General features: G+C 38.7%; 3 protein-coding genes across 3 annotated transcripts in view; 1 reads left to right on the forward strand and 2 right to left on the reverse strand.

Annotated features, from left to right (window-relative positions):
• LOC135117071 (syntaxin-binding protein 5-like) overlaps window positions 1-22,552 on the forward strand; it is a 161,836-nt gene extending 139,284 nt beyond the window's left edge. Inside the window, exon 2 of the mRNA XM_064035454.1 lies at window positions 22,430-22,552. Coding sequence (XP_063891524.1) covers window positions 22,430-22,549 — 120 coding nt within the window. The 3' untranslated portion in view covers window positions 22,550-22,552. The remainder of the gene's footprint in view (window positions 1-22,429) is intronic.
• LOC135117069 (basic juvenile hormone-suppressible protein 1-like) lies at window positions 17,107-18,799 on the reverse strand. Its single transcript, XM_064035449.1, has 3 exons — window positions 18,588-18,799; window positions 18,345-18,505; window positions 17,107-18,196 (listed from the first exon to the last, which is right to left on the reverse strand). The coding sequence occupies exons 1-3, from the start codon at window positions 18,789-18,791 to the stop codon at window positions 17,164-17,166; spliced, it is 1,398 nt and encodes a 465-aa protein (XP_063891519.1). The 5' UTR covers window positions 18,792-18,799; the 3' UTR covers window positions 17,107-17,163.
• On the reverse strand, window positions 19,139-20,091 carry LOC135117070 (basic juvenile hormone-suppressible protein 1-like). The gene is made up of 2 exons (XM_064035453.1): window positions 19,949-20,091; window positions 19,139-19,317 (listed from the first exon to the last, which is right to left on the reverse strand). The coding sequence occupies exons 1-2, from the start codon at window positions 20,040-20,042 to the stop codon at window positions 19,145-19,147; spliced, it is 267 nt and encodes an 88-aa protein (XP_063891523.1). The 5' UTR covers window positions 20,043-20,091; the 3' UTR covers window positions 19,139-19,144.
• Window positions 22,553-25,745: the final 3,193 nt, after the last annotated feature.

Raw genomic sequence — 25,745 nt, forward strand, 5'->3', positions numbered from 1 at the left:
AAATATTTTCCTATTTCTGTTTTTTTTTTAACTTTATTATATGACCGTCATCATTATATGGGGATAAATACTTCGAAATTATAATATTAAAATTATGTTTCTATTTATAAATTCGTATTACTTAATTTGGTAATCAATGATATTATATCTGTCACTAACAGACAATATCAGCAAGCACTTTTCCTCATTCCTCCCACTCATCATCTAAAAATACAACCTACCATGTATATAAAGCAGAACACACAAGAAACTAATAACACTTAATATCTCTCCGTCTGCTCGTAAATACGCGATAATAGTAATAATATCAGAGAACGAGGGAACCGTTTGTCTCCTAAATATAACGTCAATGATACACTCACACATGCGTGTGTTGTGTGGGACATAGCTGTGACGTCACGGAAAGTTTTGATAGTGAACCGTGTCAGAATATACACGTGTCAGTGTTAAGGTGTGGATTGGTTTTTGAATATTTAATAGCCATAACACTCACATATTTACTTTCCGTGTTATGGATAGTTTTATAATAACAATGGTTAGTAGAAAACATAATATCAATTCCTGTTTTTGACGTAACCTAAAAGTTTCAGACATAAAACATCAATTATATTTTAGTGGAGACTGTATAAAAGTTTCAACCATTCCCAAAGTGCACTCAATTGCATCGTTATTCACCGAGCATTACAGGCTTAAGCCAATATAGATAGTCGGTCCGCTGGTATAAGCTCGCTAAGATCATGGAACCCTATCTATCCGACATGCAATCTGTGGTAAGCACTTAAACTGGAAGAGCCAGTGTCACTTAAAGTTGCACCGCAGTGTTCAAGTGAGATGCGGCAACTTGGAACATGTCTCCGTTCACCGGACTGCACACTCAGCTTAATGTGCAGACTTCAGACCAATCATGTGAATTTTCTTCAAATTGTTCAAGTTACTTGGTGGAATTCTTGATATTACATTTGAGGATGAATTGCGACGCGACGTTATGACTTGAACTTTTTGGTAAATCACAGGTTCCGTTATTACATCTTTATTGTGCACATATTGCGTCTGAACATCCCATTCATATCTATGCCTTAATGTTTAGATGGCTCGAAAGTATTAGTGTCCTAACTAAATTCAAAACTTTCCATAACAATAAGAGCAAGCTTATACAACAATATTCCACGTAATATACGTATGTGAAGGAGTATTACAATAGGTTTAGTGGTCCATTGTCGTGTATATCGAAATGGACGCAATAAGTGGTCCAAAGATACCGATTCCGCCGCGACCGCCTTCCTACTGTCAGCCCAGCTTAGGCTTGTATCTAGTTCAGTTTTATTGCCAATATTCTGTACTTTATTCCATTCTATATTTCTATTCAAGACATGTTCTTAAAAGGTTTTATACGATCCTTTTTGTCTGCAGACTTCAATTTACATTAACTGTATTTACTGAAACTCGAAGTCACTGTTGTGGTCCCTTTGGGCTTTGCAAGTGCTGGTCACTGTGAAAGGTGAATACTTGAACAAGTTCTAAGCGAAACAAAGTGCATTACAAAGCAAAGTGACCACAAAGGAATGCTGGAATTAATTAACGAAGGTACACAGAGCAGTGCACAGAAACATTCCTATCTTTGTCCAAGTTACACAATGATGTGGGCGTCTTACAAAGCGCCACATAGTTGGCATAGCTCGCGGGTCGCGGGACACAGCGTGACGCTGGAGATGTGACACGCTGGAGATGTATGGAGAAGAAATGTATGGGGTAAAGTTTCTCATTCCTCTGTGATGTCATGCAGAAACAACGTAGTCACGCTGTGATAACAGAAAGCTAGCGTGGGAATATACATAAATATACCTGTGTACTGTGTACCCATCTTTAGTAAGATGGGAATTATAGTAATCCCACAATATTATAAAGATGGTATAAAAGATCTACAATAAATAGTTATATTTTGTATTATCGTATAGCCGACAGCTTTAAATCGACACCCGATACTTCGCCTCAAACTCAACAGCCTTACAGTAAACAAATCAGTGTGCGCGCTAAGTCCTGTCACTCTGTAAGTGGGGCGCGTCGGAACACGGCGACGCGACACGACGGCGACACGACGCCGAGGCGACAATGCGCGCCGCACAAAGGTGCTCGCGACACCTCGATACTGTCTACAGGCACCGTGACAAAGTGACAACGTCAATGGATCACGCAGACTTGCCAAGACAAGCTTGTTTATTGTGACGATGCTGTTTTGTTTTATATAGTGTTTACGACAAAGGAAATGCACTTGACTTTGTTTTTGAAATCTAATACCTTGTGACATTGAATATGGAATCTTGCGGACAAGTAATAACGCAGACACCATTTTTAAGTATCAGCAGGTGACGATGATGGCAGAGTGGTATGGGCTACATGCGCGTACTTGTATTTAGGGTCATTGAATTTTGTGAAGTACTTACAACTTGTTAAGTGGAAGTACCTCGTATTTTCTTAGCTTATAGTTAGAGGAACAAACCAGAAGTTCCTCCAATTTAAAGCCTTTATATTTTACCGCAGTGACTTCCTTCTTGAAGTCGGTATAAGTTTCTACTTCAAAACCACTAACTAAGACTGCCGTGTGGTCACGGGAATGTTCTAAAAATATTCTCAAAAGTAAGTTGTTAGCAAAGGCGGGTACTTTAGTAAGTTGTCATTACTGAGGAGGTCGGCAGGTAGGCACAATACTTGCGGCTGCTCATAAACTTACCGGTTTTATTTGACGATAAAACTTCTGCTTCTTGAAACTTGCCAAGTTTCAGTTTTGCTGTTTCTTCGTTAAGAGATCATGAATTTAAGTTATTGTGGTACCGAAGTACTTTAATATTATATTCGGCCATTGCGGCTAACAGCAAAACCATTTGTTATTTTGGTATAACGTTTGAAAGGTATTGATTGCTACACGTTGAACATGATAGATAATATTTCAAGCACGAAGACATTAAGCTCTGGCTAATGATAGGAGAACTGACACTTCATTCATTTTACTGTTGTCTGTAAATATTTTACCTAAACTGTACACTATTACAAGGCAAACAAATTCATCTACAAAACGGCCAGTAGTTTTCCTTGTCAGCAAATAAACGGCTAAAGATATGAAACTGTTTGTGAAAACAAATTATATTTTCCGTAGAAAGTCTGTGAGCGCTAATATTAGCTCTAACTACTAGCCAGTTGGTCTTAAGCTGTCATTTGTACAAACAAACATTTTAATTTTTCACTTGGAACGATTTACTTGGCTGTATTGATAAATATTGTTTTAAATAAGAAAAATACACATTTTCGTATTACAAACTTTGTCAATTAATCTAAATCAAAAGCTTCAATATTCTTTACAAATCTATAAATGTGAATGAATCATTCAACATGAAAGACCATTAATTTTAGATCAAATGAAACTAAAGTCAATCCAATAAACTTGGCCATTAATACAGATTTCATGAAGCTTTCAAACGAGAATAGTAAATTAATAATTAAAGAGTTGAAGAGCTGTTAAAACTATAACGTTCAGGTTTAATAACTGTGATCCCTCGGGGTGAGCTTTAACCATGGAGTACAAAATGACTAGCGGAGGTGCCATAACGAAAAATTTTAAAGAAACTAGCGCGCCAAAATGCGGGTGTGCGGTCATGAGGAACGTTCTGTCTTCGATCTTACATGCCTTTTTTGGCTCCAACCATTTTTTTTAATACCAAAAATCACTGAAAGATATCTCAAAGAACCGAACGCCTCATTAGCTCTGTCGTAACTGATCCTTTTGGTCATGCCCACCGTACGAATTTGACGTAGAAGGTGCCTGACCTAGCTGCATTATGGCATCTCCGCCACGTTTCCTTACTCCGTGATTTAACAGTTTACCCGACTGTGACGGGACCTGTTGAAGGTTGGAGAGCTCTCTGACTGATTGATAGTCCTCACTGCGCTAGTTTTTGTTCACTCCTATTATTTGTTTGACGGTTGTATTAATAAATTGTTGTCTGTTTTGTGTCGAGATGTTTAACGCTCTTTTTGTATGGATAGTATTTATTATGAGTATTTTTTTGGAGAAGTTGGTCGTTGTTCCGAAAATGCGTAATTATAGACACGTGTTACCACTTATACGTATTTACACTAAAGAGAAATCCAACATTCTGATTACAGCCACTTATTTAATCTAAAGTGAGCGTCTTACAATTAACTACTAAAGGGATAAATTAGAACAGTCTTTGTCACATTTATTTACAAGATTGCCTTCCTCCGTTTTATTGTAGAACAAGTTAATACAACGTTAATGTAATTGTTTCAGGTAACGTCTCCTCCGGCAGTCGGGATAAAGTCGTGAGTCTCGGCTTAGTGAGTGGCACCCGTTTCTATTTAATTAGAAGTATTCTCCTGGTGATTTTAATTGGCCTTACATCTGTAAGTAATTGCGTGTGTGATAACTTCACATAAGTATTCAATGCGCTTCAGGAGCAAAAATAGAAAGCAACATTCAAACATTGTACCTTCTATTAGTCACACTGTTGTACTTTTCACAAAAGTATACATACTACTTAATATGTATCACATTTTTCAAATAACGAAAACTTTTATAGCACTTTAATAGTTACAAAAGAAAGTTTACGTTTACTGTTTAAGTTTAATTTAGTTAAAGTAGGTAATATCCTGATATGTAAAAACATCCACCCAATGCGCGCACCGCACAATAAGATACGGTTATTACTCAAACCCAGTACGCAATGGAAAGGCAAATTTATCGGTCCAGTGAGTCGTCAGCGCGAGGCCGCAGATATCCATCAGAGTGAACAAAAACATCAGTTTTCGAATCACTGCAGTTTCGGTGCACACGTGTATGCTGCAGGGAAGCCGACCGACAATAACACATTAGCCGATTGTAAAACTGTTGGATATTGGCGAATAACTTGGATGCGGTGAGCGGAAATATAGTTGTGGAGCGAACAGAATTGGTTACATTGATTTTTATTACTAACTGAAATTCTCCCATATTCTTTTTAATCTATCTCTATGAATCGCGACTTCAATTTATCAATTGAACCATGAAAATAAATGATAGAATCTGACCCACTTGGCGTTTGCAAATTGCAACACTACGAAAAATATCGACGTCTTATGAATAATAGATCTGTTGTGGCTTCGAATCGCTTAATTTTTGAGAAGTAATATTTACCTTTTTAATGTTTTTTAAAGTTATAATCTCGTTTGTCGCTAGGTGTTTCTCCTAACTCATCGACATTGTTATCCTAACGACGCTCATGTATTACGCCCACAACAGATCCTACATGCAAATACAATTCGCGTGTAAGCACCGATCCCTTCGCGCGAACAAATTACTACCATTAGCCAACGAGATAAAGTCTACTTTCACATGAACGCTCCGTTACACTTGCGACCTTTTCTTTTGTTCTTGTACTCTGTAAAAGATGTACTCGCGATGATATGGTTTGCCATTAATATGTATGCGTGTAATGTAAGGAAATTTTACGGGGTTTCTCATTTCGTTTTCCATAACGAATTATGTTGGAAGTGTAGGATTTCCATATCATTTTTGCGTGCAAAATGAAATTGCTAAACCAAAACAATAACTTTATTTTCAATGTTTAATCAAATGGAAGGCTTATAATTATATAAAATTGCGTGCCTGTCAAAACCGACGTAAACAAAAGATAATTAGTAAGACAAAAGCCGAAACACGACACCTTTCACGCAGTCATCTGGAAAGCTAATTTAAAAGGCGCTCCTTATTTCCTGCATCAAAACATTGGCAACATTAATATTGTTGTCAGTCAGACCTGGCAGAGGTCGGACATCTGTTGTCCTCGCATTGAAACATTCATGTCTGTGTGGACCGCACTCTCTGGTACCCGCGCCATCACTCGACCTCAACTGCGGAGAAAAACTTAATGAAAATAGTCTCAAGTCTAGTGCAATTATACATAGTATTATACATAGAGCGAGCTTTCCTGATTCAGTGGCTTGAGTGTCTTTACTGTAATTTTAGGTTTTTTTTGACACTAAAATAAAAATAATCTTAGTTCCTGTTAAACACAAATACGATTAGGGAAAATAACTGCTAATAGACACGTGCTGTTTTTACAACTACACATTCTCCTACACGCATCTGTAACATCAACTACAAACCATCTACTCCTAAGAGCCAGTACACAGCTGCTTTCTTACTGCTAAAACGTATAGTAAAAACTACATCTTGTAATACCTTAAACAATGGTACTTCGGAGGCAGCTACCCTCTTTAGCAGATAACGACTTGTGTAATGACGCGAACAACTCTCTCGCATGTGTTTACAACTTAACACTTTCGTATATAACGCGAGCCTTATTTGTTAAAAAGCCTTTTTGTTGTTTCGATAAATTGAAGCCGTTTAAAGTGAACCTTTTGGCTTTGTTTGGTTTAACTGTGTAAAGGTCTTTGGCTATTTATTCACATTGGTTTTTTTTTAGAAAATTGAAAGAGAAAACGCATCTATTCACTTAAACTTTTATGTTTAGACTTTTGGGAACAAAAAACCAATGTAATTTCAGAATGTTTCAGTTTTCCAATCACGAATGTAATAGCCCTATCGTTCTAAAATAAAATATAGTAACATAACATAAAAATGTATTCCAGTACTAAAGCAATAGGCTTTATGTATTGTAATAAGAACACAAACACACACACACACACACACAGGTCATATGTAGATATTGTATCGAGCCTCAATGTCATGACATTTATCCCACGCAGTGTCACCTACACCCTAATGTATTCATGAAACATTTTATATTTTTAAACAAAAACCGAGGGATCTATCGATAGAATTGAAGGGTTAAACTAAAAGCTTTAAAAGCGTTTTAAAAGGTTATTAGCAATAGTCGATTTAAAATAACATATCACTTAGGTAACTGTGCTTAGCCAGTCTAAACTAATAATATCTTCGATTTTATAATGGCAGGTCCTACTTTACTGCTACTAATCGTCTAACCTTATCTTACCTTATCTTACCTTATCTCCTCTAAAATATAATGTACATTACATAGTTATAGCACAACCTAATTTAGTCACTGATCTAAACCATAATTCAACTACATAGAAAGTCAATAACGACGTAGTTTGTATGCAAATCCTTTCAATTCGAGCGCGTTTCTATATTATGATGCTGCACGAACTAATAGCGAGAATTATGACATTAGACCCACAACTCACGCGAGATAATTCCCAAATTAATTCACATCATATACTCATTGAACTGAATGTTATTACCGATACTAAATTAACTGTACTTATGACTGTAACTGTTATTATAGTTATAAAATTACCATTATTTGTTAAAACACTATGTGCTTATATCGCCGCGTAAGGCTCAGTAGTAATTATTCTACTCAGGCATATTTATGTAATGCTGATTGGTAAGCGTAAGTATAAAATCGATGACGAAGAAGATACTTCCGGATCGTTGCTGGCTTTTGAAATATTTATTAAATATATAGTTTGGAACAAGCTAAAACTGCATTATGATGAACATAAGACTAGAGCTTTAATTAATACTACCGATGCTGACATACAAGTATTTGCCACTGCATGTTCTTCATCAGTGGTGGTCAAAGCAACTCGCCTCATTTTCCTAAAGCAAGCTCAGTAAGATTAATGTAACGTTATGAATATCAGAGTAAAAGGAAATGAGACGCTAAGCTTTGCTGACCTTTGTGAATGTTTCGGATTAATCCTACAGTACATACACACGTACATAAGGACGTACACATGTGGTGAATGCTAATGAAAGTCAAGCTGATGAGTCTCGAGTTAATTCTAAATGAAGAAGTTGTACACGTCAACGCTGAACTTATTAAATTAATTTGTTAATTTATGCTAGCACGTGCTGAAGATTTGAATGATGTTACGAAACTGATTAAATTTTACATTGGTTACCTTTCAGTAGATTAAGAGTACACGGTGTTTAACAAAAAAATCGATCGCTAAACAATTTCCCTAGTAATTATAATTTATAAAACTGCACACTCTAGCTGCTGAAAGGCAACTAAAACAAGAAGCAAAAAGACAAACAGAAAACTAAATCTCGTTAAAATTCAGGGAACAGAATCCACGTTAGCGCCAGACAACATTAAAGCAACAATTAACACGAAAGCAACAGTAAATCGCTCAACAAACTAACTTCCAGCTTTAGTTCCAAACCAATTTAGCCAGCGTTGATTCAGGAAATTGATGACTCGGTTAAATCTGCATTATGTATTCAATCTGTTCGGCTCAGAGGTAAATGAGATTATCTCTCGCCGTCATTGGTCCATATTTTACGGAAGCCACTTGTTTCTTGCCATCTGCGTCGGAGAACTTGTTAGCCAAGTTTTCGTGTTAAACTTTATGTTTGTGAAACATGGCTGAACAAGACTTTTTAGTACTTTCAGTACTGTTTCATTTAAGTACAGCTGTAATAAATATGTTATTTTTCTGCAAGAGCCGTTGCCCTTGATTGAATATTTTTTCATAAATATGTATGTAAAACATTAATTTCTCCATATTTACTGTCTCTTATTTAGGTTATGCTCATAAACTTGGTTTTGCATACATCAGAAGTTGTCGTGAGTACAGATAACGAGTGTAGTCCTCACCGCAGCCCCCGCCGGCTCCACAACTTAGTCTCTTAATAAAGTGGACTTGCTTCAAACTTTACTCGTTACTTGCTTGATGAATTTTAATGCAAAAAGGATCTCAAAATTACTTCAATTAAACACTTTAGAATGAAGCGAACGTTGATTAAGAAGTTAACGTAGTTTCAAATTGCACTCTTGTGATGAGCTATTGAAATTGAATTAGAATAAGAGGGTTTCCAGTTATTAAGTAGTTTTCAAGGGTTAAAGTAGTTCAAGTAGAACTTTATATTAATTTGTATCCGTCCTCTTTGGAGGTTCTCTCAGATGTAGCCTGAGAGCTTATAGCAGAGTAAAAATAAGGAAACACGGTAAGTAATAAAACAAAAACAAATAATACAACAAAGGATGTCCAATGAAAAATGACCAGTCGGACTCGTTTAATGTACAATAGCGTAAACAATGGAGGATCGTCTTGATAAATGTCAGCGCGCGCTCCTTTTGTGGCGCCTTCGCTAACCGGCAGACATTGTGGACGGCTTTCGGCAGATCTCCTTCACGCCGCCTCCTTATTGAGGTAGGCTTCAAAGCCTCCCACGTGAGGTTTTCAGGCCTCGCGCCCTTTATTTATGGGGTTTTTTTGATGCTTCGCCAACTTTCCGCGAGAGATCCTTTGATGTGCTCCCGGCGGTACTTAAGGATGGTTTTGTGTATTCAGATGGTATGATAAAGTTTTTTTCTGGAATTAAAGTTACTGAAATGGTTATACCTATTTAAATATAATATAACCGTCGATTTTACACATTTCCATACTGAGAATATGAATAGTATACTTGATACAAAAAGAAAAGCAATTTGTTACCTTTTTGTATCTTTGAAAACATCCAAACGGTAGGATCCCAAAAAAACTAGAACAGTTGGTCCCAGCTCACTAAAACAAAGATAATAAATAAACCAACGAAGTTCAGCCAATTGAATAAGCGAACCTTTCCAGCCCAGTCTCCAGGCACCGCCGAACTAAATTGAAAAACCTAAACGCAAATAGGTAAGACAGATGGGCGACTGCCTGCGACTCGGAACACCCAGACACGATTTGTCAAAGAGAAGATTACTCAACTGGGAGCTCCCAGATTGGCTGTGTGCCTCGGAACGTCGGCGGTTTGGAATTCTAAAACGTTGACACAGCTGCTGACACCCGATACCCGTTAGAAGGGAACTTTATTTCATTCGACTTACAGCTTTGTGAATAGTTTATCTTTTCTTTGACACTTTTTCATTGCTTTCAAGAAAGATATTAACCTCGTTTATTTCTCCTGCATTGATCTCTTATGTTTATCTTCGATAGCTTTAAAATCTTGTAATGATGTTAAACTTCTCCCATTACTTACAACAGTTCTCTCCAGATGAGAGAGATTATTCTGCAAATTGTCGACACAACAACACCGCACATCTAAATACACGAACAATGGCGTCAGATAACAAACTGAATCACGTTTCCGCCATTAAAATAACAATAATTTGTGTTCTTTTGCCAACCTGCTTTGCATACAGCTTGAGCTTTAACGTAATGTAATAAGGACTATTTTGGAACGTCTCTAGTGCACGACTTACGTTGTGAGCCCGTTCAATGGCGCATTGTAAAGGGATTTGAATTCGCGATTAGTTTCCGTCGGTTGAAAACGTTTGATGGTATTAAAACTTCGTCGTCAAGTGTTTCAACAGATCAAATACCGCGGCTTGCGGTTACTATCGATCAACAACATCACAAGACAAGGTTTCACTCCAGATTCAATAAGTGACTTTACAACATAGTTTGTTTTGATTTTGTGGGTGCTTACTCAACTTAACAAGTAGGGACAAAATTAAGTACGAAACTCGACGTAAAATAGTTGTATAGAGTAAATAATTATTTCAAAACAATGTAAGAATCCTAGTTGTATCTGTAGCGGCTGCGAAGTGAACAGAAGGCACTACAAACAAAGCCAGGCGGCGCAAATGAAGCGAGACAATTGAAAACTGATGAAATGCGATTGAAAACTGAATGGAGTGTGGCAAACAGAGCAAATGAACGCGGCCTGTTAGCGGACGCGCCCCTCACGCCCCGTACTCGCCCCGCACTCGCCCCGCAGGCTCCCCCAATGTAGGCCACTGGGCTGGCCATTATTCCATTCAGCGACAACTTTTGCAATACTCGATTATTTTTCAAACGTCAAGAATATTGTGCTTTGACTTTGAAATATTTCCGCCGAGACTAGCGCCCGTCGTAATATTCAGTAATATTAGCCTTTGAGTAAAATGAAAGCTTTTCTCAGTAAATAACTAACATTTTTGAGTGTCAGTTTAAGCTCGAGAAAGTTAACGGAGCTTGGAGAGGTTACTGTTTGATAGTTTACGTGCGCTGAGAGTTACCCTCCGGGGGTTCTGAATTACCTGTTACTGAGGGAAGCTGAGGCTCGGAGGGACTGGATTATAGACAGCCTCGTGTCAAGAGTTCTTTGTTTTCAAATACTGTTATAGTTTGTTCTACAGCTATTTTGTCTCGTCTTTATAGCAAATTGCTTACTTAGGATAGACCCGGTTGCTAAGAGATATTGAATCTAGATTATCGATCTATTTGGCTTAAATACAATTTAATTACGTGATTTTATTTCCTTCTTATATTTATTACATCCTAAGATAATTGGACACACAAGATGTCTCCCACTCTGCTCATCTATTATAATTCGACAGTTGTGCGACAGTGGCAGAAATACAGTTTTTTTGTCAGACCCACCATGTTCCTTCTGAAGCCGTTCATTTATTAGGGACGTGGTAATTCTTTCGAACAATCCCGCAGCCCGAGCCGTGACAATAGTGTAGCTTGCCTCTAGAGTGATTATCTCGTCATTATGTCAGCCTCGTGTAGATATTTCAGTAAGTCTTATTTAAATTCGACTTGTTTGAGTATCTCGTAAATATTTAATCCGAAGACTCAACAAGTGAAAACTTATTTATACTTTATCAGTTGCTTAAGTCTCAAGTTGTTACTTTGTAAACACGCTTGTAATGACTTAAGTTAACGCTACATTACTTAGTAAATCACTTAATACGAGTCAGACAGCTTTAACTTAGACAAAACTTTTCTTATTACGTACGCATATACTTCACGCTACGAAAACTTTATAAGGTTAGACTAAATTATGTTTATTGGTGTTGTATGATACAATAGGCAAGAAGTGATTTTCTTTATGTTGAAAAAATCAATATCACATTTCAGAATAAACTAGTGCTGTCGTACAATAAAACACGCGAAGCAACAAGCAACAGTTGTGTGCCGTCCCTCGCTCGCGTTGTTCGACAACACCCATTGTCTCGCCATCGTGACGTTGTCGTGCCGTTGTCCTGAAGCTGTCGTGCCGTTGCCATGCCGCTGTCGCGACGCTCGCGGCTTGTTGGCGCGCCGTCCAAGATATTGTCTGTTAATTGTGTCGAACTTGTAGAGCGAACCATAGCTTGATGTATTGTTTTATGTAAACGCTACATAAATTAGTGGACTTGTTGAGATCTTACAATTAAGATGGGAGATTAATTTGACAAACCTACTTTTAGGAGATAATTAATTACTTAATATATATCTTTGAAAAGGGTTAGTAATCTTATGTCTAGTACATAAGTTTGGAATTCGCTTTTAAACTTTAATGGGTAAACCCAATCCAATGTCTCCACATTTGAAAGCAATATAATCAAAGTCAGCAATACTTGTGTGCGATCATTCAGGGAGTCGGTGGGCACGTGAGTAATGGCCGCATGATGCAGTGGATAATGCACCGGCGGCCTGCAGCCGGCATTGTGCCGTGACGGATGCACCCTGCACGCTATTGTGCGGCTAGAAGCCACGAGACTTAGAGTCAACGCCATTATTGTAAGAAAAGAAGATTAATGTGCTGCCTCTGTGAACCTGTGTTGTGGATAAGTTAAAGTATATCTGTGATAGTTTTCCACATAGGTTTTTAGTTGGTAAAAAGGGATTCATTAGTCTAGTAGCTGTTAGCTGCTACAGCATAACAAATGAGCTCCATCATGTTGTTAAAAATAAGTTAAAACGTTGCAAAAAATGGAATCGTAAAGAAAAGCACCCTAATCTCGAAAATTCGTTATGAGTTCTCAAGTAAAAAGACAAATATAATATCAATTGTTCCATTAGAACGTTTCTTAAAGAATCCAAAACAAACACTTTCACGCTCCCCCTCGTTGAAAAATGCCTGAAATAAGATTTTTTCATCAAACGACGAGGCACTTTATCTTCCCAATTTGTGCAAATTTTCAAATACCGTCTTCGCTTCTCCGGATAATTTATCTCTGAAATCGGGTTAGTGATTAATGTTTAGCAATTAATCAATTAGGATCGTTCCTCTCGCAGTTATCCTGATATTATTGAGTTAACTTGTTGTGGAACACTCATTACGTTATTTTGTTTATTGCCGTTTCATTAGAACGGCCTTTTGGTTCGCTTAACGAGCTTATCGGAAAATTAATAAGAGTTTATAAAGTTGGTTAAAAAAGTTACGATAAGTTACCTCTTTAGAAGGAGCTCGAGATTTTGATTTAATATTTAATCAAGCCTGAAAATGTTTATATCAGAAACCTGTAGCATCACTGCCATGATATTTCTTAATAGAATACACTCTTAAGATCGGTTTTTCTTTTCGGACCCATCAAAGGATATTTCGAACTTCTCAAGTTATCTTAATTGGTCTCTCAAGTTAATCACTTGTTCAAACCATCAAGGAGCCTCTCGACATCCCATCACCCGGGATCCTAGCCGGCTGGCGATCGTTGCTGCAGATAAGTGTCCCGACAAATTGCTCGATACCACTCCTGATTGGTAAGGAATCCCCCCTTTCCTCCCCCCACGTCGAGAGATTGCCTTATGATTGATGTGTCATTGGCAGGAGTGATCCGTCGTCTGACATGTCTAGTGATGCCGTATATGTCACGTGAGGAATTACCATCAGATATGTTTTATTTCTTATATTATTTATGGTGCCATGACTGTCGTTGTCGTTAGGCGAAATAAATATTTTCAAGGTAGGTTTTTGTGTATACTACTTACTTTGTTCAACGGTGGTGTTTATTGGCTATTTTGCGCTGTCTAGTCTTTCTCTAGAAACTAACATTGAAATACTAAGCACCACTTGGTAGTCTAGCTACACTGGTAGAACAATAGCGGCGACACAATATCTGCTGTCATTTCATATAACTGCGCTCCCGGGACGACTTGTGCAACTTCCTTCATATAATCTCGATGCACATATATGCACATACATACCAGGCACGTATTCAATGCTACCTCCACTGGCTTTCATCTCATATTCCTGATATTATTTTAAAATTGAAATATCCAGCAGTAGTACGTGCGACTTCTTTATAAAAATTAATTAAAAATGAGCGCAGAGACAAAGCATCCGCCGGGGATTGCATCAGAGACAATCTGCAGTGTTGTCTTTGTATCGCGACTGTCTTTGTTTGTTCGCTATGTGATTATGGTAACGATGCACTTGCTCTTTTTACTAGCCTTTGTTTTTCATTCATTTCAATCTCATTTCTATTCACAATGATATTTTAATTTATACTGAGATACTAAATAATAGAATCCTATTCATATTCTTCTAGAATAAAATAAGATTTAGAGCATACAACGATACAATGTTCAGATTTTCCATATCATATTTCGCGCTGACAGTTTTCGATTTCATGCAAATAGCCCGTTGTATGGAATGAAAGTTTTACAAGAATACGTGCAACAGAGAGAGAGAACGTTGCAGAGAGCCAATTTGCTTTGCGTCTATTTGTAGTTGAAAAGTTGAACGATTTATATTGGTAGTGTTGCACTCGTACGTTACAATATGACGTGGGGAATGATTGGCCTTGTCGTTATTTACCGCGTCTGTCCGATGGGGTCGGATCGGATTTGCTGTCGGGTGTCACGGACCCGGCGGAGCAGAAGTGGGTCGCTACTGCGATGCATATTTCATGGAGCGCGCCGAAGGATGCGTCGACATGCGTCCCGACACCCAATACATGTTTATGCTTTGAATAGGAATCGAGATACTTTCAATTAAGTAATTATTGCACTTTTTTCAGCAAACTAGTTGTGATAATGTAACAACAATTTGTACACGAATGTTAACGCTTAAAATTTTTTGTAATATAGCTGCTGGGAGACTGCCTGACAATGCCTGGCTATAGAGTATAGACATAATATGGTGACATTTAGGCGCTTTAAAATCCCAATATATTTCTAGCAGAGCTTTTAGCCATTTTTTAATCTCCTATTTTCCCTTAAATATTATATTATGAAAAGACATACACGTTAAGCGTAATAGCTCAATTTTCTTCACACTGTCTCATATAATGGAAACTCAGCAAATCCACAAAATGCCATCGGAAATTACCGACTGTGATTGAAGCGTATTTAATGCCCAAACCTACCGCAGGCGAAATTCATCCTTATCTCGTACATATAAAGTTGGTAATCCCCTGCGTGTGTTACATGGAGCGTTGTGGAGACGTAATTAAGTTATTCAAGCAAGTAATATGTAGCGCCGTATATACTGATACATAAGTTATGTGTGATCGCGACTCAACACACATTCATGAAAACCGCGGATTTCGGCCTCCAGTGAGTGCGCGGTAACGTGTCATTTATAATTAGTATATAACACTTTAATAAGGACGATAAATTATAATGATAAAGTAGTGTTTCAGGGACTTAATGATTATGTCTAATTGGGGGAAAAATAAGTCGCTTGTACAAATTGTAATCGATGAAAGCAAGAATGTAATTAAATACCGATCCATTTTTTGAATAAAACGAAACTTTTCAATCACGTGAAAGAATCCACAGTAAAGAATTTAATTTAACGTCCATCTCTATTAAAGTCTGTACAAAAAAACCAGAAGCATTGAAAATCTTACATAGTGCACGAGCATGCACGGCCGATGGCCGACGGCCGACCATGCACGCTAAATGAAATATCGGCCGAGCTTCAGCTATGCGGCCGAACAAAGCGGAAGCTTATTCAAAATATATTTAACGGATCGCGTAGATTGCTGTCAGTGATGTAATTGCAATATGGCGGCACGTGGCCGCGTCAACTCGCGCGATCACTCGCCGCACGTACGAGCGGTGCGATCGCCCCGATAGCACAGGAATGTTAATGTAGCAATTGTTGCGAGTCGTGGCCTGTGCTCTGCTGTATGCCAAGTATTCCCGCTTGCTTTGCGATACCACTCGGGATTGAATTACTTTGCAAACAAATGCTTTAGCTTTACTATTTTAACGTTGCAATGTTTATTGGAGTACTGTTTGCAATGCCTTTGTGCACATCTCCATTAAGAGCAAACTGAGGGATGTGCTTGTAATAAAACACAAATTATGTGGTTACAATCTCCCTAAATAACATTTCAAGTGATTCACAATCTAAAACAAAACGGTATTTTTAAAACAATGTTCATTTATATTGTACCTGTCGAACAATACTGTAAGACACGAGATTTCCCTGTAGCCTTCGATCCTCGCCTGTAATTGGAACAAATTATAATCGCTTCGAATCCTATTCGGAATGGAAAATGAAATCTTTGCTCAAACGTCTGTCACTCAGTAATAGGATATTAACTTGTTCAAATGAACAGAGTTCAACGACGTTCAATTGTTTGACATTTTGACAAGATTTTTCTTCTATGAATTGGTTCGGAAGGATTCTGATGAAAGATGTCTGTTTCTTTGAGTTATTTTGTGAGCTCAAGTTTCTAGGAAGATATTCTTTTCATTTAATTAAAAGTATACATTTTACTCTCAGTTGGAGAGAACATCCTTTCTCTTTATCATTGTCATAAAGTAAAATAATATTTAAATAAATAATACCTTTTCAAAGCAAGTCCTTTGTAAGGAAACAGGCCTTTGTCTAATTAAACAGGACCATTTGTTATATCGCTGTGGCGGCTCCAAAAATGGCTAGTTTTATTTGCGTCCAAGTCCGCAGCTTGTAAATAAATGTGAAATAAGAAAAGGCTGTCTCGAAGGGTCTCAGTCCTCAGTCCGGGATCAAAGGGACTCTAAATGTTTGCTCTAACTTTATTTGTTTATTTAGGACACACTTCGCCAGACTTCGGCCGTCCCTTGCCGATTTGTTTTCGGACCTATTACCGAGTTCCCAATTATTTATGAAATACCAATTAGACGAAAACTTTTATTAAAAAACTAGACATTCTTTATATTCCCCCAACGGGCTTAAAATACTAAATCTTGTTAGTTTCCCAACTTTTCTCGCCTTGCGAACAAGTTAATTGAAATTTTGTGTTTCTATTTTATTTGCGCTCCGCGGACGGAGAGATGAATTTTAGAGGAATCCATTAGTTGCAGTGAAACTTGTGCCAGCATACAGATGTACCGCTCAGATATGTTCAGAGTGTTCGCTGCACCGACGAGTTAATTGAAACAAGACAGTACATTTATAGGGTGCTATTTATTTTACAATCAACAGAGGGTTGCTTAAGTTTAGAGTTACATTCGCATCATATCGTCTTTGCTCATCATCATGACGTCCTTGTAGGACCACCTGACCAACATGTCGTTGTCGAGGTAGGTGAGGTCGTCCTTCTTCATCACCATGTCGGACATGTCAATGTCCTTCACGGAGTTGGACATGCCCAGGTCCTTCCTGTACACCATCACGTCGGTGAACTTCATGTTGTTGGTGTAGAAGTGAGTCATGTCGATCTTCCTGTCGAAGGGGAAGCCGAGCGGCATCGTGTCGAAGCACACGCTCCAGCGACAAGTCTTGCGCTCCTTCATGATGTTCATGTCAACGGTAGGCAGCAGCAGGTTGGTCTTGACTGGGGTGATGATCACGAACATCTGCAGAGGCATACCACCACGGCGACCAAGAGGCAGGAGCAGCCTGTGCGGGAAACCAACGCGGGTCTTGAACCACCAGCTCTCAACATCAACGGTCTTACTGATCATGCCGACAGTGTCTACCATGTTGTTCAGAACGCGACGGGTCCATGGCCTCTGTTCAATGACTCCGTGCATCTCCAAAGAGTTGCGAACGATGGTGTTCTTGCCAGTTTCCAGTTTGTACATGAAAGTGTCGATTTCAACCATATCAAGACGTTTGTCGTTGACACTCATGAGGCGTCCGAGGCAGTCATATTTGGGACCAATGAAGATGCGGACCACAGCGTCCACGGTCTTGTCAGAGGTGACATCGACGGTGATCTTGAAGGGATGATGGTTGAGGCGGCGCATGCGGGCTACCATCACCATGTCGGAGTGCTTCTTCTTCATCTCAGCGTCGTCAAGGAAGACAGCGTTGGTGATATCCATGTCGTACTCATCCATGAAGGTGACGAGTTTGTCAGTGGTCAAGCGGTCGACCTTGACTCCGGGGAAGTCGAAGTCCTCGCGGGTGTACTTGGGCAGCATGTTCTTGAACAGGACGAAGGTTTCAGCGACGCGCTTCATCAGCCTCCAGAAGACGGGGTCGCGCATGCATGTCGTGTACATGTCCAAGGCGGTCGGCACATACGTGTATCTGTAAACATTGTGTTGTTCATTAATTATTATTGTTGACTGATTCTGTAAGATTTTTTTTAATATAGAGGTATATGTGTGCCACATTGTATTCAATGTGATATTTTGTGATTGTGGTAGAATTGGAAGATATCGTTCGTGGTACTTACTTGTTGAAGTTGTGCGTGTTGTAGCTGAGCATTTTCTTCATGAGGTGCATCAAGTGCATGAACTTGGCGTCATCATTGACCAGTCCCATGCCGCCCAGCACCAGGCGAGCCAGGTTCTCAATGTCTTCGGGCTTCTTCAGGGTGATAACCTTTCCGTCACGCTACAAAAAACATTATTATTTTAGTAAAACTATGTTAATAAAAATGACAGTTGTAACGTCTAATCACATAAATAGTACTTACGCGTTCAATCTTGCCAGTAAGGATGCCATCGCGGATAATCCTCTCCACGTCATCCAGCATACGCTTGATCTTGACGTTGTCCTTGGTCAGAACGACCATGTTGTTGCTACGCACGGGCAACTCGTCTCCAGTGTGCAGGCGGATCTTGGGCCAGTAGCCGGTCTTCAGCGGCTCGTTCCACATCATTGCCTTGATGTCGCACATCTCGTGACAGAGGGCGGCTCCAGTGACGAAGCCTGCGCTGTTCAGGCAGTCATGCGAGTAGCTGGCGATAGGTGTGAGGATCTCTCCGCGGCGGTTCCTTGTTCACGGTGTAAAATCAAGTCATTTTCATCATAGCCTTGTTGATGATAGTGTCGACGATGTTTTCCGTTGTTTGTGGCACGGTGAACACGCAGGCCATCCGTCATGAGGAGCGCTCTCTCAGCCAGCATCCTGATGAACACGTCGAAGTCTTTGGCGAAGATGAAGACCTTCTACGACATCTGTTGTCCTCGCCGCAGCATCATACGTATTTCTTCACGACATCTGCCTATCAGCTCATCGCATTTCTTAAATCACAAAAAAGATGTTAGTTTTGTTTTCCTATTACTTACCAAGTATTTGTCCATGTTATCTTCAATGGTCCACTCGCGCGCCACCTCGCGTATGTCGTCGTACATGGTCGGCTGCAGGATGTGGTTCAGCAGTTTCAGGATGCACAGCTCCTTCATCTTAATGTCCATATTCACTGAAAAAACAAACACATATTTAGATCCCCACGTGTAACAAAATATTCAACACCATAGTAAACTTTGTAATTAATTAAAAGGCCGGATGATTGTCCAAGTTTAATGTTGGGCGTAATATCCAATTTCGATTCAAATTACGCAATCTTGTTTCAATTTTGATTTCCTCTAGGGCTTCAGGATCTTGTTTTGACATTTCCATTTTCTTTTCAAGCAATTGCTATTGAGGTTTTACAATTTGTGTCGAGAATTTAATCATATTTTTATTAAACAAAGTTCTACGCAATCAAAACACAAGTCTTTACAACTTGATTAATTTGTTTCTATTTCTGACTAGATTGTACAGTAGAGCAACTGAGGAAAGATGCATATTATATTGAGGGAGATATGTATCTGGCTTTCGCGGATTCAAACTTTTTTACATTGCTCATTTAACAGACTGTAACTCAGTCTAGAATCATTTGAGTAAAAGTCAGACAGACAAACAAAGTTATTATGGGATCAAAATAAACAGACTCCTGTTTGATGAAACTACTCGTTAGACCTATGCCTATGCATGCCTTGCGTTACATGAGTCGCAACAGCACAAGTTGTAGGAGAGTAAGGCATTAGAAGTTAGCAGAAGCAACTCACCCATGTTGTCTTTTCCGATGAGGACTGTGCCGTCATCCTTGACGACGGAGGCGGCCGCCACCGCCAGCGCGGCCAAAACCAGGAGAACTCGCATGATTGCCGCTGCACCACAACTGTGCACTTCTCACCTCGCACACGGCTTTTATACTCATCCAGCGTATTTGTCTCAGCACTATCTGCGCGCACGTCATTATTATTGTTGTTTTTTTCGTCAAGATAACCTCTCGTAGTGTGATGTCCTCCGGTGAGCTCGCTAGGAGACGCAGGCGGAGGCAGGAGGCTCACGGCCTCGGAATTACCTTCATTTGCAGTAAAACAGGTGCTTCAACTCGTAAAGACGACATATCGCGGCTGGAAGCTAAATTTATTTTTATTTTATGTGAATTCTTGAGCATGCTTTATGACTTGTAATTTAATGCTGAATTGGTGGGTTCTTAAGGATTTTGTAACATGTTTTTTTTTAGAAGTACAGTCTTTTCTGTTAGTTAATATAGTGTTACTCGCTACACTTAAGCTGCTGTGTAGTTTATCCATCAATCACGCTTTTGAGTGGAGTTGACTGATAGTCTCGTAGGTATTACGAGCTCGTTCCATTACGCGCACAAAAAGGTGCTCCGTCAAAGGAGAAGGAGCAAACCTTTACATCTTTATAATAACCTTTAGTGACAACATGTCGGCACTTGTTTATGAATGTGTATCAACATTCTAGAAAGGATTCTTTGAAAAGCTCCAAGGAAAACAGCTACCTTATTTTTAATACCATAAAATGTTGTCATAAATAATATAACACATCTCCCTAAGTCTTCAGCCGACAGGGTGGCAACAATGGTGACTTTAGTAACATTTGGTTTGATAAAAGTAACTTGGTTGAAAAAGCCCCTTAATGTAGAATCAATCAGGAAAGACTAAAGAACTAGATCTTGCAGGCAACTGTAAAGGCGCGATGAATCATCAGTACTTGCCTATAATATATTGATTAATACACAATAGAATTTGCCCACAGTTTCACTTCTCAACTAACTTTAGGCGGTTAAAATCTGTTCATTCTGGCAAACATAAGCGTACGTCTCCTGTTTAATGTATTGTAAAAGTACCTCTAGCACTATTGAACATGTAAATAAAATAACTTTAGTTCAGCCTACCGATGTTTTTGTGATTGATGTGTTTTTTGTTGACTATGAAGAGCTTTGTATGATGCAAGCCTTTATCGCGTGTTATTGCGTTAAGGGTTAACTCCTATTTTTTCCTTGGGTCAGGCCACTTTTATCTAATTGCTTTATTTACTGTGAAAGTGCTAACGGCCCTGTTGCCATGCAACTCATAATCTGCATACTGGAGTACTTAACCGGTTTCAACTGGATCTCGACAAACAATGCTGATGCATCTTGAGAACTATTCATTACTCTTACCTGATAAGACTTGTGCTTTTTAATTTATGTGTTATTGATTTATAAGCATATTATTGTAATAAGAATGCCACTCTAATACATAGCAATAACAGTGATAAGAATCTAGTAATCAAACCACAGATAGAGTTTTATTCCCAGTGGAGGTCCACGCCCCCCGGCGTCTCATCCGACCGACACACAATGACACATGCTCTAGATAACATTATCCGTTGCCAAAACATAACGCTACAATGTTGCATATCAGAACATTGCAAATTAATAACAGCTGATAAGGTCTTAAAGTTCATACAGTTATGTCATTCATGTAAGTCGACCTATCTGCTGCTTCTTATGAACCTAACGTCTGATATCGTTATCCATTACCTTTGCCAATTTGTTTCAGCTTCCACTACACATGTACCTATTTAACCCATATGATAAAATATTCGAGAAGAAATACATAAATCATGTGAAAAACGTAATGGCTTTCTTCAGGCATAAAAGCTAAAAAACGGCCCGAATTACCATTATGTACAATTTATCAGCAAGACCCTTATAACAATGAATCTTTATACTGAACAAAGTGTTCCAACTCATTACTTTACTCGCTCATAAATCAAGAGAAACATTTTTAAAAGCTTATTTCGCAACAGCCACGTTTTTAAATGATCAATTTTACCTTGTTACGATTATCTGCGTCCCGCGGGGCGAATGTTAACCCGACGTGAAAACGCCTGTTCCCTCGCATTTTATTTTAAGATATCTGCGCGTTTCACCCCGACCCGTTAAATCCCGTAAGCGTGAAAGCGTTTCAAATCAAAATAAATAAACATAATGAAATTGTTTCCTATATTCGGCATGGCGGCTGATGGTCGCCGATGTGTACATTTGAAATTCGAACCCAATTCCGATGTTAGGTGTTCGATTTTCAAATTGCTTGTTTGTTTTTCTTTTTCATTTATAACGATTGGTATTTGGTTTCCGGGTATAAAGAGTTTGTATTTATTTGTGTTGGAACTCTTTCATGTTCGAATGTTGTGTATAATTTGAACAAACATGTTTTTTAACGCTTTTGCTTTCTCTTTGTTCACAGACATTTCGGCACGGGTTCCCGTTCTCGCCAACAGCACTAGCATGGGATCCCATACAGAAGCTGCTCGCCATAGGCGACAAAGGCGGCAACCTCAGAATGTATCCTTTTCACAACACATAACCTAGTTTAGGTAAGGTGATTAGGAGTTTAGAATTTGACTTCCAATGATTTACCATTCGAGTGATATATACGTCAATTACAATTTCTTACTTTCATAAAAACATGTCGTTAAATGAAAGTATAAAAATTCCGCTCATTGCCGCACTGTATCTGAGGTCAGCTGACATATGATACCTGCACCGAATCGCGTGTTCAGTGAGGTCACGCGCCTATCTGGGTTCTAGATGTTGCTAGGAGAAAGTTCATACGATTACAATATCCGTTATTTACTATTGTATATTTATTTGGGAAATAGGATATCTATATCCCTTTTTTAGTCTAACTCTCCCATAGCGGGGCATACTGAAAGAGATTTCTTAAGGAAAAAGCAGTGCCTTTGTATTTGATAGTTCTATTTATCTATGTCTCATGAATTCGAATTCCTCTTATTCTTCATAAACTGTGGAGATAAACTGTTCAATAAATTATTAATAAGATATTTATCATTTTAGCACAAGAATTTATTAAAAATTACTGAACAGGTGTGTTGATAACTTCTCTGTGGGTAGTGAAATTTATTAAGATGCAAGTTATAAATAGAAAGTTTTCGTTTACATTACAAGTGTTTAACAAACTTAGAATGTCATCAACGTATTTTCCTATCTAAAACACTGTAGTGACCATGTTGTAAGAATCACTTAGTAGGCCACATAGGCACATAAAAAATAGTGCTCAGCAACAGTTTATCAGCAGTTATTACATATTATTATCTATCGACACTTACGACCTAGTACCTACAGCTGTCCTCAATTGTTCTCAAAATCATTTTTGACCGCTTTTGGATATTTATCAGCACCACAACAATGTAAGCATAAACTTGTCGTACATAATCTGTCATTTAACAAACCTATAATTTTGCTGTATAAAGAACGTCCATATTGACCTAGGTCTCAAGACGCTCTATGATCTATGAATTAGAATTTATTCCGCGTAGTGAGGCTGAGTATGCATTAGACAAGGCTGTCACCGCCAGTGATCGAGTTATTCGTATCATGCGGGGTCAGCATAACACGCTATTTACGAGCCCTTTAGTACGGTCGCCTCATAAATACGCAAACAGTTCGGACGCTATCGGCCGCTCGTAAAAATAGTGTTTACATTTTATTCGAGTATCGCTCCAGTCGTGTATGAATGTAAAGCGGTATTGGTAGTGATAGCAATTCTATAATAGCTGATATTAAATGTAAGGTAGACTTTAGTTTTATACGTTAGCCATTTTTTCATGTTCAGACACTTAGCACGAATGGTAAACCAATGAATAAGTACTTCTGTACAAGTAATCTTTTCCACATAGCAGTCCGTCTTAAGACTTTCTTTTTGCCATTCCTTTGAATAATCCTAAGCCTGTAGGTATTACAGAGGCCTTAAAACCTAAATGACAAAGCTGTCAATAGGTGGTTGTCGTCAGTAAGCGCTCGACAAACAGGCGCCACTTCTTGAAAGCTTTTCCCAACTCGAGTGGCTAAATGTTCGGCGGTTGTGTCCGGCGCGAACCGCCGCGAACCGGTTATATCCGCTTTTGTGCCGATATAAGTGGCTCAGAGTGATCCACTCCGGGTAGAGCGGCGGGGGAACAATTAAACTGTTTTATAGTAATAGAGTTTGGTGCCTGTTGACTTTTTGAACTTTATCCTTGCACCTTGATCTTTAACTTTGATTAGATATTAGGAGTTGAGTATTTTATAACACTTGCTTTCGTTTTTGCTTCCCTTCCATTTTTGATTACTTCGCAGTCCTAGATAAATAGTACCCAGCAGCATTTCTCCATAAATGGACTATACAGTTTTTTTTAGAATTTCTGTAGTATTTACTGGCAAATTCTTCACCTCTATAATATGTATTAATTAGTATAGATAATTCAACTTAACAATGTGGTGGTACTAAGACTGAATATCAGAACTAATTATAACAAACCCGGTTATAACCTAAGTTAAGCCGCCAAAGATTACTTAACTATCTGCTTCATATACCAAATACACATGGCTTGAGATAACTAAGACTATGTTATTATAATCTCGAATTCCAGACCCTAGCAATCTACCTAGATATTGATTTAATTTGTACCCACAAGTTTAGCAAATACGTATAGATACTAATTGAAACAGTAAGCCGGCTGGAATTATTATTAAACTAAGTAAATGTTCCCGATGGAATTCCCTGCATATACAATACACACCGAGTAAACATATTTAGATTGAACAAAATAGATTTCAGCGAGATAGATAAAAGTTAAACAGACCTAGAGGAACCCCTCAGACTAAATCTTAGCATTATGTAAATAGTAATTGAAAGGAAAGTATAAGGATTACAGGTGGATTCGCTTTCCCTTAACATCCGTACGCAATTACATCCCCCGGGGTCGAACCCGCGTCCCTCCGGCGAATGCGAGCGCCCTAATGCCTTGATAATATTTAGTTTTATTTTATTAAGCTGATTTTCTCTAGTGGGCCGCATACAAATTGGATTTTGGGAGTTCCTAATCGTCTGGGCCGGAATCTTCTAATATAGTTTCAGACTACAGGGCTAATGCGAACTACAACGAATTGAATGAATACAATAATCTCTTGAGAATACTTTTGTGTCTCAGTCGAAATATAAGTGAATGGCATACTAAAACTGATTTTAAACATAAAAGCATTAGACTTTACTATGTCTACTATGAAGTTTTATTTTTCATTCAACTTTACGGCCTCACGCACCACAAAATAAGTATTTACATACAAAAAATCAATTTCATGTCAGCTTCGAGGGACGTTTTTGCCTTTTCCCAAAAGCGGTCAAAAACTCGACTCGCTGACTCGACCTGTGCAATAAAACTCGCTAATGGCAACCATTGAACGTGCATTACCCGCCGATCCAACCGACCCTTGTTTCAAGTGACCCCACATCACCGTGCCTCACGCTCAAATAGTCTACAGAACACTTTCTGCTAATCCCCGGCTGACCGCAATTCACCCCCTCCCTTCACCCCCACCCCTCGGACTCCGTGTCTATTAGAGGCCTATTTGCAAGGGCCCGCTTATAATTCCGCGGAGCTTTTCGGCCGGTTCAGGATTTAATTAAATGTACGCGGATTGGACACCGGTCAATTTGTGAGACGGAACGGCTCCGGACCGTGTTGACGTCACAAGTTTATGACGAGATGTGTGGATTGCTT

This window comes from Helicoverpa armigera, chromosome 7 (assembly GCF_030705265.1).
Source record: "Helicoverpa armigera isolate CAAS_96S chromosome 7, ASM3070526v1, whole genome shotgun sequence".
NCBI classification, from domain to species: Eukaryota; Metazoa; Arthropoda; class Insecta; order Lepidoptera; family Noctuidae; genus Helicoverpa; species Helicoverpa armigera.